At 31.0% G+C, this 12808-nt stretch overlaps 1 protein-coding gene across 4 annotated transcripts in view; it reads left to right on the top strand.

Annotated features, from left to right (window-relative positions):
- Window positions 1-12808, top strand: part of SUCO (SUN domain containing ossification factor) — an 83794-nt gene that overhangs the window by 31781 nt on the left and 39205 nt on the right. For all 4 annotated transcript variants that reach the window (XM_045547349.1, XM_045547348.1, XM_045547347.1 and 1 more), the window contains exons 4-10: window positions 1312-1466; window positions 2156-2293; window positions 2515-2665; window positions 6022-6145; window positions 6870-6994; window positions 7610-7677; window positions 12515-12622. In XM_045547349.1, the coding sequence (XP_045403305.1) occupies window positions 1312-1466; window positions 2156-2293; window positions 2515-2665; window positions 6022-6145; window positions 6870-6994; window positions 7610-7677; window positions 12515-12622 (869 nt within the window). The remainder of the gene's footprint in view (window positions 1-1311; window positions 1467-2155; window positions 2294-2514; window positions 2666-6021; window positions 6146-6869; window positions 6995-7609; window positions 7678-12514; window positions 12623-12808) is intronic.

Below are 12808 nucleotides of genomic sequence, written 5' to 3'. Positions count from 1 at the left end.
TCCTGCCATTGTTCATTTCCTAGAATTTTTGTCATGGTATACTCTTGCTCAAATACTTTGAAATGCTTACTACATCGTTTATACCTATGCTGTTCAATACAGTAGCTACTAGACAGTGTGTCTAATGAGCACTTGAAATGTGGCTAGTCCAAGTTGAGATTTACTCCAAGTGTAAAATACACATTGGATTTTGGAAACTTAATTAAAAAGAGTGTAAATTATTTTAAAATTTTGAATACATGTTGAAATGATAATATATTTGATAATAAGGCAGTAGTCCTTTTCTCAAGGCCTCTACAATAATAAATTAATAATTTGTATTTCTTTGTGAATTTTTTAGTGTAAATAATTCTCCAATGATCGTACTTTGTATTCTTCTGACTCCATGCCTTGTGTGCCTTGTGTTTTTTTCTTGCTTCCATAGTGGCCCTTCTTTTCTTTAAGGCCTAGCTCTTGTAATCCATAGTAGTCCATAGTTTCTCTTTTACTTGAACTGAGCATGAGTACCTCTCATTCATTTATTCATTCATTTATTGAATATTTAAAATGCCTACCATGTACTAGGTTCTAGACACTGGAACTATGAAAATCAAGAGAACGTAGTTCTTACTGAAGACATTTATGGTACAGTTCAAGAGAGGGAGACATGAATAATAGCAATTGAGGTGTTATAAATGCTGTGATGAAAGTCTGTACAGAGAAAGAACAGTGGAGGCTTAGAGGAAAGGGGATGAATGGCTAATTCTTTTTAGGAGTGGTTGTAGGGGAGGAGGCACTGATAGAGGTTTTCAAAAATGAATGGACATTAGGTAGATTTCAGATTATGTTTTGGAGGGGTAAATGGCCCAGGAGTTCAAGAATGAAGGAACAGCAAGAATCATTTATTGCTTTGTGATGTTACTTGTACGTATATTGTTTGTTGATACATGTTATTTCCTAAACTGCTCAGGGGTACAAGAACTATGTGTTGTACTATTTTGTATATTTACATAGGATTTCTTTGTTGTTCCTAGCATTAATTACAGCAAGAGGGAAATGTTTCTAGGTCCTAATACAAAGTAGGAAGTAGGAAAGGAGAAAGAGACAAGCTCTTTGTCCTAGTTTATGAAAAATGTGTAGAGCCTGTATTTTAATATAAAATGTATTCCTTAGGGTGGTGATATTAGAAGAAAGGATTTTTATGAAAGTACTTTTTTAGTGAACATTCTTTATATTGTCATTTTTTGGAAATACTTTGTATAAACTCCTGTTCATCTAAAGAGATAATTTACTATTCTCAACATTTAATGTTGCTTTTTTTTTTAAAAACAGAAAATGGAGTCAAAAAAGTTAAGTCCACCTGTAGTTGAGACGCTCTCTACAGATGATTTACATGAAGATTCTTCCAATGTAGTTGTGGGCAGTGAAAATGTTGAAAATATTTCCAGCTCATCTACCTCAGAAATCACTCCTGTCTCAAAGCTTGAGTAAGTGGTTACAAAAAAAAACTCCCTAGTTAATGACAGAAAAATTTCTTAATAAGATAAGGCAGCTTGAATACTCAAGTTTGAAATGTAGGCTAGATAGAAGACCTAAGTTACAATGCCTGTGTTTTGTGTATGTATGTTTGTAATGTAATAATTTTATGATGAGTTTATTTATTTAGCTAACTCAGTAAAGTTGATTAGATTTCAGCTGTGAAATCTCTGCATGGTCTAGGCAAAGTGAGGTTGAGGTTCTTCTTAGGAACCATAGTGCTTATTTGAATAATCTTTCCTATAACTATCAAAAGCTGAAATGTCAGGTTATTCATTTCCATTACGTATCCATTCCATTCATAGTTATGTCTTTGTTTGAATAGCTAGCTACCTTTTTCAGCTTGATAATAAATACTCAGAATTTAGGCTTAAGTTATTTTTAATTTAGGAAATCTGTTATGTACTACTACTCTTTGCTCCTTCCAACAACACTCCAAACAACAAAACAGAATGCCCATCTCTTAATCCTACATTAAGCATTTCCATTATCAAATGAGTTTGTATATATAAAGTGCATGGAAGAACTGTAAAGCATTCTTCTTTCTTTGGCTTAGATTATGTTTTGGAGATCTCCAGTAGCATTTTTAGCTTATCTTATTATTTAATCACCAGATTGTCTTTCTTGTTTCTTTTCGCAGTGAAACAGAAAAATCTGGTACTATCCCTATAGCCAAAATAAGTGAAACTGAGCAATCTGAAACTGATTGTGATGTTGGTGAGGCCCTTGATGCGAGTGCTTCAATTGAACAGCCTTCCTTTGTCAGTCCACCGGAAAGGTGGGTATGAGCAGTTGTTTTTTGTTGGTATAATTCTGTAATGACAGCAATACCACATTTGAATGGACTTTGGTGCAATTCCACTTTATGATTGAGAGAAAACTCATCTCTTAATGTTCTTTTCTTGTTTTACTTTGTACATGATAGTTGTAACAATTTAGATTATATAAAACTTGTTATCTAGCTAAAATTTGTTTAATATATTGTTTGGTTTCAAATAGCCTTGTTGGTCAGCATATAGAAAATGTGTCATCTTCACATGGCAAAGGAAAGATAACAAAATCAGAATTTGAATCAAAAGTTGCAGCAAGTGAAAAGGGTAGTGATGATCCAAAATCTGCATTGAATGCTTCAGATAATTTAAAAAACGAGGTAGGTATATAACTTTCCCTATCTTCTACTTTATTATGTAATGCATTTTTGTTATTAACTAATCTTATAGTAATTTGCTAACCATATTTGTCATAAAATCAGGGACATTAAGTAGACAATAGTGTATGGACCTGACGTGAACTGTGCTTCTTGAGAACAAGTGGTTACTTCCTGGTTCCAACTATGAACTCTCTTTGTTGTAAATTATTAAATAAATGGTTTTCTGCCACCATCAGCTGTTTGATGCCAGATACATAGAGTCCTTATTTAAGCAGTTTCTTAGAAAACTATATAGAAGAGGCTATGACTATTAAATTTAAGTATCTTCAAAATTTAAGTTAGTAATACAAAGTTAAATTTGAGCTCTTCAAACAGAATTATTTTATGGGACATTTTACCTTATTTGTGTGCAAAATACATATTTCAGAATGTGATTCTTATAATAAAGATAGGACTTACCACAGTGGAGCAGTTTTACTTTCTTTTTTCCTTCTGAGTTCTACTTTGACTTCATGTAAAGGCCAGTATAGAATTTCCTGAAGCAGTGTCAACACAGCAGTTTAGGCTCCCCTCAGGTAATAAATAACTAAGTAAAAGAGATGAAGGTCACTCCATGAACTTAACAAAAACAAGTGAGATGAAAGAGTAGTTCAAAGTGCTAAGTACCACATCCACATTTGTTCCTTTTTAATTTGGGGTCTTCTCCACTTTCTTCTTCACATAGTTTCAGTAAATCTGCACTTATAACTAACAAAACTTCATTCTGGAGACTTCCAATAAAACTGTTTCTATGATGCTTCTTATAAATATAGGAGCTCAGTGTTTCATAGTCCAGCATCTTAAAGGAACTAATTTTCCCAGTGAAACCAAATCAAGCATATTTGACAAATAAAGCTTAATTGTCAGTTATCACATCCATAAATAAAATTAGACAAACATTAAAACATATCTTCTTTGGAGCTATTTAAGTATCAAATGTAAAATTTAAGCATGGCAGCCAGCTTTGTCCTAGATTTGCTTGTTCTCCTTAACTTTGCAGATGGGGAAACTGCTCTTTTTCACCTAAGGGACTTAAACTGTTTGTGAGTCTGTGCTAATAGGCAAAGGATTGGAATTTTAATTAACTGTATTAATTACCTACTAAATAAATTAGTATCCCAGAAAAATTGTCACAGACATTGAGCACATGATGAGTAATATCTAGTAGTTTTAGTAGTATCCAATTCAGAATAACTCTGTTTAGTTAAGTTTGTGTGAGTGGGGGAGTTTGCTTTCTGATACATTTAGATCTTTGTGCAATCCTGTTATCTCCAGGATCTGGGAGACACTGTTTGCCATGCTTATAGACAGTGGTTTACAAAGTGATTTTATTGTATTGTTTGTAGACAACTGCATTACGAAAATGATTTTATTGTATTGTTTAGTTCTCTTAGTTGTTGCTAAGAGGAAGTAGTGATTGCTTTGCCTGGGCCTCAAAGGGTATATATGTGTTCTTACACTTTTCGTTGCAATTTTTGTATGTGGTCTTTGCCGTTTACTATCTGGCTAGGTTAACTTTTATAACTGTTTCTTGTTTATTTTCTTAATATATTCAAACTAGATTCTTATTATTTAATTTTTAAAATTAAATTAGTGGTAATGCTACCTCTTTAATCTTTATTTTATGCCATTTTTTTAATAGCCATAGACTTTATTTAGTAAATTAGCTTATTCTACAAAACATTACAAGATGGAAGTTGGGTGGGCACCAAATTGCAAAGTCATCCTAAGGGGAGGTTTGGAAATGGTTCTACTTTCTTTTAAGAAAAAAATAAATTATAGTTCCACAAGTTACAGGTATTTCATGTTAGTGCTCAAAAGCATGCCCTAACATAGCAGATATATACCAAATGAGACTTGTGTTATTTACCAAAGTTCACTGTCTAAATAGACTTTTGTATACTTCTCAAGACATGGTTAATAAATACATTAAGCATTGTTTTAGGAATACAGAAATGATTAAATAATTGAATGAACATCTGTGTATTGATTTTTTTGTTCAAGGGAAAAAAATTACAATTGTATTTCCTTTCTCAGTTACATCCCTTCTCTTCAGATCTAACCACTATTTTCAATTTGGTGGGGTTTTCTGTTGTTTTTTTCTTTTTGATTTTAGAGCTTTCCAAATAACTATAAGCAGTAGATAATGTTATGTGGCATATTTTGAAACAATGTAGAATAATATCATTCTTGCCTTAAGTAGCATTTTACTCAACATTGTTTTTAAGATTTGTCCATTCATTGTTTCCACTGCTCTGTTATAGCTGCTCTGCCACAGTTGATCCATTCTTCAATTAATGGATATTTAGGTTGTTTCTTATTTTTTGATATGAAAAACATTGCTACAATGAGCATTCTTTTGCATATTTTTGAGGCACATGTGTGCATTTTCACTGACATTTACACATAGGAGTGGATTTAGTGAGTATACATATGTTTACTTAATATTGATATAATTTATATGATACCTCTGGTTTTCATTTGCATTCCATGATTATTGCTGAAATTATGTTTTCTTTTTGCTGAATTTATTTTTATTCTTTGGGTCCCCCTCCTGTCCCCTCATTTTATTGATTTGTAGATACTCTTCATAGTTGGTAATAATTACTTGTTTTGGCTGAATGTATTGCAGATACTTCTGTCAGTCTCTGGCTTATTGTTCCATGTAGTTTATGGTCTTTTGATTTATTTAATTTTTAATGTTAATCTAGTCAAATATATCAGCTTTTTAAAATAATTTATACATTCTCCATCTTGTTAAATCCTTTTATTAGCCTGATTTATAAAGATGTTTTTTCTTCTTCTAAAATGTAAAGTTCTGTTTGTTCACATTTAGGTTTTTAAATTCACCTTAAAACTTTTATATACGTGGTACTTCTTGTTAAGGATTTTCTAGAAATAACATATACTACTCTTAAATTAGTTAGATTCCTTTAGTGGATGTGTGATTTTAATTTAGATTTTAAAGGTGTATGCACTATAAGTCTGGTATTTTATTAATTTGTACGGTTTATGTATAAATAATTGTTTGCTTAGGAATAATACAGGCTTGTTTTTTTAAACAACCCATGCTTATATTGCTAACATTTGAAGAAATACATCCTCAATCCAAGGTTTTAATTCTTTCAAGAGAAATTCAACTTTTAAGTGAACTAAAACTTTTCTTTTTACCTTTTTCCTTTCTTTGAAATATTATCATTTATTATAAAATCGGATTTTTATTCAATTTAACAGAAACATTTGTATTTATTTTTATAATTTATTAATTTATATTCTTTGAAAATTGAAATCTGTTTATTTTTTGGCATTTCTTTCAGAGTTCTGATTATACAAAGCCAGGAGAAATTGACCCTACATCTGTAGCAAGTCCCAAAGATCCAGAAGATATACCAACGTTTGATGAATGGAAGAAGAAAGTTATGGAAGTAGAAAAAGAAAAAAGTAAGGAAGTGTTAGGATCATTTTTTAAATTTTTTTTTTATTCTATGAGGTGGTTTGAATATGCTTTTCTCTTTTTAATTGGTAAAATAAAATAAAACTTACTTTTGAAAATGTTTTAAAGGTGAAACTTAACCAAGTTGCTGTTGATTACTCATATTTCATTTACCTGTATATAATTATGCAGTTTTAAACTTAATTAAAAGCCATTTTTGTAATTATTAAGTGAGGATAAAATAAGGCAGAACAGTGATTTTCATCGCAATTTATAAGAAAATTGAGGCATAGAAATTTCTTAGTCATACAGATTTAAACTGTAAATAGAATTGGAATAAAGTATTACATTTTATTTTTGCTTTTGTAGACTAAGTCTCAGAGTTAAGAATTCTTTATGTTGGGGTTACACATAGATAGCACTTATCCTTAATAGAATAACATGTAAATACAAACAGCTTTGATTCTCATGGACAAGCTTCATCTTGTTAATTATATTACTTTGATGGAAATCATGTAATATGGATTTTTGTAGTTGATTTGTTTATTGGGGATATTTTAAACTATTGAGGTAAAGCATTTTGAATTTCTTACAGATTTTTAAAATATTCTGTTAAACATTAAAACCTATTCTTCTCTAGATGATAGCTTATTGCTTTTGAGATCATTGTGTTACTGGGGTAGTTTCAATTATAATCATCAAATATATGTTTATAGTAAGGTTTGTCTGCAGGTCAGTCAATGCATCCATCTTCTAATGGAGGTTCACATGCCACCAAAAAAGTTCAGAAAAATCGAAATAATTATGCCTCAGTAGAATGTGGTGCCAAAATTCTGGCAGCTAATCCGGAAGCCAAGGTATTTTAGCATAAGTTGTTTTTTGTTTTTTTTTTTAACATGTAGGAAACCAATAACTTTTTAAAATATAGGTATTTGTTACTGGGAACTATAGGCTGTCCCAAAAGTCTCTATACAAAGGAAAAATTTTGTAAAATTTTGTAATGAATATTTTGTAAATGAAGGTACATTTAGCTACAATTTTCCATTTCCCTATGTATGGCGACTTTTGAGACACCCTGTATATTTTAATGTGAACTATTTTCCTGGTTCCCTAATAGGTGCAGGATATGCCTTTCAAGACATTATCTTGTATGAATTCTTAGTTACATTGGTTTATACATTGTACCCTGTTTTTTAACTTTTAAAACCTGTATGAAATTTTAAAAGAAATAGCTAACAGAAATTGTTTTTGCTTTATAGTAACAGACATTGAATTTTAAATATGTTGTTATAAGTTTAATTTAATGCTGTAGAACTGGTAAATCTTAGCTGCTTTCCCAAATGAGTATTTCAGAGTCTTAGTTGTGGTGTATTGTAAAAATACTTAAGTCCTAGAAAGCTTTAGAATTGAAATAAATATTTTTTCATTATTTTTCCTTAAGTAATTTATTCACTTTCCTCTTTTTAAAATAGAGCACGTCTGCTATTCTTATAGAAAATATGGATCTTTATATGTTGAATCCTTGTAGCACTAAAATTTGGTAAGTAATACAAAATTTTAAAAAGTACATTCTTTGTGTGTACATATTATATTAAGCTTTTATATTGGGGTTAGAGTGATTTATTCATGTAATCATTTAATAAGCATTTATGATTGATTAGTGCTGGTGCTATGCAAAATTGAGGACAAAATGCCTTTCTTTTTAAGGAGGTCACAGTAAGCAAACAATGACAGACCTCATAAAACAATTAGGAAATGATATTTAAAGTACTGTTGAAAAGGGTATTATAGAAAGAGAGATATGTGCAAGAGGGGATGAGAGCAGGCTTCCTGGAAGCGGTAATTCTTGAGCTGAATCTTGAAGGATTCATAGGAAATGGCAGATGAAGGAGGCAAAAATATTCAGGAACTGTAAGAATAAAGGGACAGTGTTAAAAGGAACATAATTGTTCTGGGTGACTGTTAGATGTGACAAGAATAAAGATACAATTAGAGTAGCGGAAGATGAGGCTGGACCATTAGTTTATATATAACCGCCATCCAGTGCTATATACCGAGCTTAAAAATTTTTGCACTCTATCTGAAAGACCATGGAGAGCAGCATTTGTTTTTAAGAAAGGAAGTGACATGATCTCACTGGCATTTTAAGAAGGCTTGTCCTCAAAGGATGGCCTTCAGCAGAATGCAATTGGTGGAAGCAGAGAAACCAGTTTGGAACCTGTTATCTATCATAGCTCTCGTGAGAAATGGGGGCTATAACTAAGGCATAGGCAGTTTGGTTACAGAGAAGAGGAATGTATCCAAAAGACATTTATAGCAGATAAATTGTCAGCTCTTGGTTAGTAATTGAATATGAAGAAGGAGACATCTAGGAAATCTCCCAGGCTTTTGGCTTCTCTGTTTGGATGTATGATTCTGCCATTAACTAAGAATAGGAAAAGGAACAGATAGGTGGGGAAAGGTAATGTGTAATATACTAACAGTGTTATTAGACTGCTTGATTTTATTGCACAAAGCTGTTTAAAAAAAACTGAGGAAAATCACCACCATCATGTTGTTTTACTAGAATGAATGAATGAATAGTATATATAATTTTTAAAAAATTTAAACTTTTAAATGTTTAAATTAAAAAAAAATTTAAACTTAAAAGATAATGCCTATTCTACCCTTGGTTTTCACTCCTTTAGGAATGAACCATACTGTTTAAGGGTATTGAGGGATGGTTTTAAAAGCTTAATTTTTCTTTTTGCCCGTTGATCTATAAATTGAATTTGAGGAAATGATTATCTGAGATCATAATCAAAATATTAATTTTAGGTTTTTGTTTTTATTTGTAAAAAGCCTTTATAGTCGGTGATAACTCAAATTTTTATGCTTCAAAATTTTGTATTTCAAGCAAAGATATGCCAGTATGAAGTCATATAAAGCAGTCATTTTTCTTTACTATGATTTGAAGAATAAGTGATCATAGCCATACACTTGTATTTTAATGTTTCTGCCAGACAGCACTTACAGTCATGTGCCACATAACGACATTTTAGTCAACAATGGATTACGTGTACAAAAGTGGTACCGTAAGATTTCAATATATTTTAACTGTAACTTTTCTATATTTAGGTATGTTTAGATACACAAATACTTACCATTGTGTTAGTTGCCCACAGTATTCCATATAGTAACATGCTGTACAGGTTTATAGCCTAGTAGCAATAGGCTATTCCATATAGCCTAGGTGTCTGATAGGCTATACTGTCTAGTTTTGTGTAAGTACACTCTCATCATACAACAAAATCACCTAATGACGAATTTCTCGGAATATATCTCTGTAGTTAAGCGCTACATATTGTATTTGTATATACGTGTTTACTCTATATTTTACTTTTTGCATATTTATGTATGCATCTTTTCATTGTGTGATTAAAGAACCTCAGAACATGTTTAATTGATTTTACCTGGTTTGAGTAGATTAACCCACCTAAGGCATAATAAGACCACACTGTCTCATTGTAGCTTATAAATCTTAACATCTGCTAGAGCCAGTCTACATACCTCATCTTCTTCAGAAGTGCCTTTATTATTCTTGTCCCTTTGTTTTTTCATTTAAATTTTAGAATCATCTTGTTCTATAAAAAATGCTAGCATTTTCATTGGAATTGCATCAACTCTGGATGAATTTTGGGATAATTGACATTTTAGGATATTGAGTCTTCCTATGCTTTGATTTGATATTTATTGAGTACTTGTTATGTGATGCTGCTGATGCTAGAAAAACATTTTTTCACAAGATAGACTGAGATCTCTGTTGCTATGGAGCTTGTATGTTAGAGAGGTGTCAATCCCTGATGACTAATGAGATTGAGCATATCTTTATGTGTTTGCCATTTAGTTTTTCCTCTTTCCTGAAATACTTATTTTTCCCTGTTTTCTATTGATTTATTTATGTTTCTTTTTTTCTTATTGTCTAGTAGGAGTCTAGATAAGACTTAGCAGTTTATCTTATAGAATGGATACAACTTAGTCTATTTTGTAAAACTCTGGATAGGACATTTAAATTATATGTGTTACACATATTTTCTCCAGTTTGTGGATTGTCCTTTCAGTTTCTTTATAGAATCTTTTAATGAAATGAAACTATTTTGATCTTAATGTAGCTGAATTTATCTGTCTTAAAGTGTTGGGATTTTTTTTTTATGTTGGTTGTTTCTTTCTATCCTGAGGGAAATATAAAGATATTATCTTGCATTTTTTCTAGAATTTAAACATTTTGTACTTTACATTTAGATTTTTAATCCCTCTGAAATTGTTTTTTTAAATATGGTGTACCAAAGGGATTTATGCCCCCTTCCCATTTTTATGTTTAGATAATTGTTTATTTAATAATTTGCATATCCTCTCTGATTTATAATGGTACCTTTGTTGTAAAGTTCCCTTTTATATGTGGATTTTTTTCTGTCTTCCGTGTTCTGTTTCATTGGTCAGTTTATCATTACCTGCAGTAACACCACACTTTAGCTTATAAATCTTAATATTTGGTAGGGCAAGTTTTGTACTTCAGTACTAACTTAGCTATTCTTCTGTCTCTGCTTTTTCTTATAAATTTTAGACTTTAGTTCCCTAAATGTCATGTGGAGATTTTGTTTGGAATTATATTAAATCTTTAAATGACTTTCAGATACTGAATTTTCTATCCATACGTAAGGCATGTCTTTCTTTGTTGCCTTTAATGTCTTCAATAAAGTTATTTTAAAAAAATTTCCATAGAAGTATTATGTGTTTTTTATTAAATTTTTTCCAGGACAACCTTTTTTTTTTTTTTTTTGATATAGTTGTAAATGATATCTCCTTAAAATTACATTGTATTGTGTAAAAGCGATGCAATTGATTTTTATATATGGATCCTATATCTGACTATCTTATATTCTTTTTTTTCCTAATAATATGTAGATCCTTTGAGATTTCTATGTAGAGAATTATAGCTTCCCTAGCTTTTCTTTTTCTTTTTAAAAATTTATAATCCGTTTCATTACATTTTGCATTTTTTGCCATAACATGCTGGCTAGACCCTTGGGAAGAAAGAAACTTAGCCAAGCTTAGGAATTGCAGTTTTTGTTGGGAAGCCTTATGCCCAACTGCATCTTGGGGGTTTCTGTTACTGAAAGGCAGAAGGGAAAAATGTGAAGTAGCCAGTTAGTGTTTATTTAGTGATTCTGTAAAATGGAGGTAATATCTCTTGCATTTAGTTGTAAGAATTAAAGGAGATGGGTGTAATATGGTCTCTGACCAAGAGTAAGCATTCAGCAAATGTTAGTTTGCCTCTCCTCATTTAACTGTCAATCTATATAAGATCACCTTTGATATAATAGTTAATTAAAGCAGTGATTAGGGTGCTAGATGTCATGAACATTGCTTTTCTCAAATGCCATGCTATATGCAGTTTTATTTTATGCATGTGGAACTATACTTTTAATTTTTTTCTAAGCAACAATATTTTGTGGCATCTTTCCATGTTAATAAATATAGATCTCTATCATCAGTTTTTAAAAACAGCTTTATTAGGTATGGTTGACATACAGTAAACTACATGGTCAATAAACTACAACATGTTGAAGTGTGCATAATTTGATAAGTTTTGACATTTATATATCTGTGAAACCATCACCCAATAAAGATAGATAATGAACACATCCATCACTCCCAAAAGTTTCCTAACATCCCTCTGTAATTTCTCTCTCTTAAACCCTCTTCCCCCACAGCCATTACAGCTCTGCTTTCTTTCACTATAAATTAGTTTAAATTTTCTAGATTTTTATATAAATGATAGCTTTTAGTACCAGTTTATTTAATAGTATTTTATTGTCTGGGTGAACCATAATTTGTTAATCCTCTATGCTAAATATTTACATTGACTCCCCTGGTCTTATAGATTGCTTTGATGTAGCAAAATGTATATGTAAGGGTGGATATCTGGAGCGATGTGTCCTTAAGGTAAATTTCTAAGATATAAATCAAAGACTATGATACCTTGAAGACAATATATATACCTCTAGACTAGTCATTTGACACTATCACTGGCTGTTCTTAGTAAAGTCATTCCCTTCTTCAAGAATGAGCTTTGTCATTTAAATAAAAGTATCTTTTTAAATAGCTGGGGCTAAATCAGTATCTTGTTTTATTTATATTTTTTCCTCCACTAATGATATGCTTGGTTAATACTTAAAGGTATTCCCTTATGGATAACTAAGGATACAAATCCTCCTCCTTTCTTAACATTTTAATGAGTAACTTTTAATAGAAGTCCACTTTATACCGATTGAATGTGTTTAATACTGTTATTTTGGTTGGTTTATCTAAATAATTGTCTTGTGTTCTTTTTGAAGGTTTGTTATTGAACTTTGTGAACCAATTCAAGTAAAACAGCTTGATATTGCAAATTATGAATTATTTTCTTCTACTCCTAAAGACTTTCTGGTTTCTATCAGTGACAGGTAAATTCTAAAGCTGGTTTCTATAGGATCTGTGTTGGATCTTTGGAATAAAAACAAAAAAAAGAGTCACGCTTGACTTCAATATTTTATTGTCAGTTTGTAGTGACAGTAACAGTACTACTGTATTATAGACTCTTGTTAGTCATTTACTTTCATTAGCTCATATAATGCTTTAAACATAACAAC

The sequence above is a fragment of the Lemur catta genome, chromosome 3 (genome assembly GCF_020740605.2).
Source record: "Lemur catta isolate mLemCat1 chromosome 3, mLemCat1.pri, whole genome shotgun sequence".
Classification (NCBI taxonomy): Eukaryota; Metazoa; Chordata; class Mammalia; order Primates; family Lemuridae; genus Lemur; species Lemur catta.
Note: the sequence above shows the minus strand (reverse complement) of the source record. Positions and strands in the feature narration are given on the sequence as shown.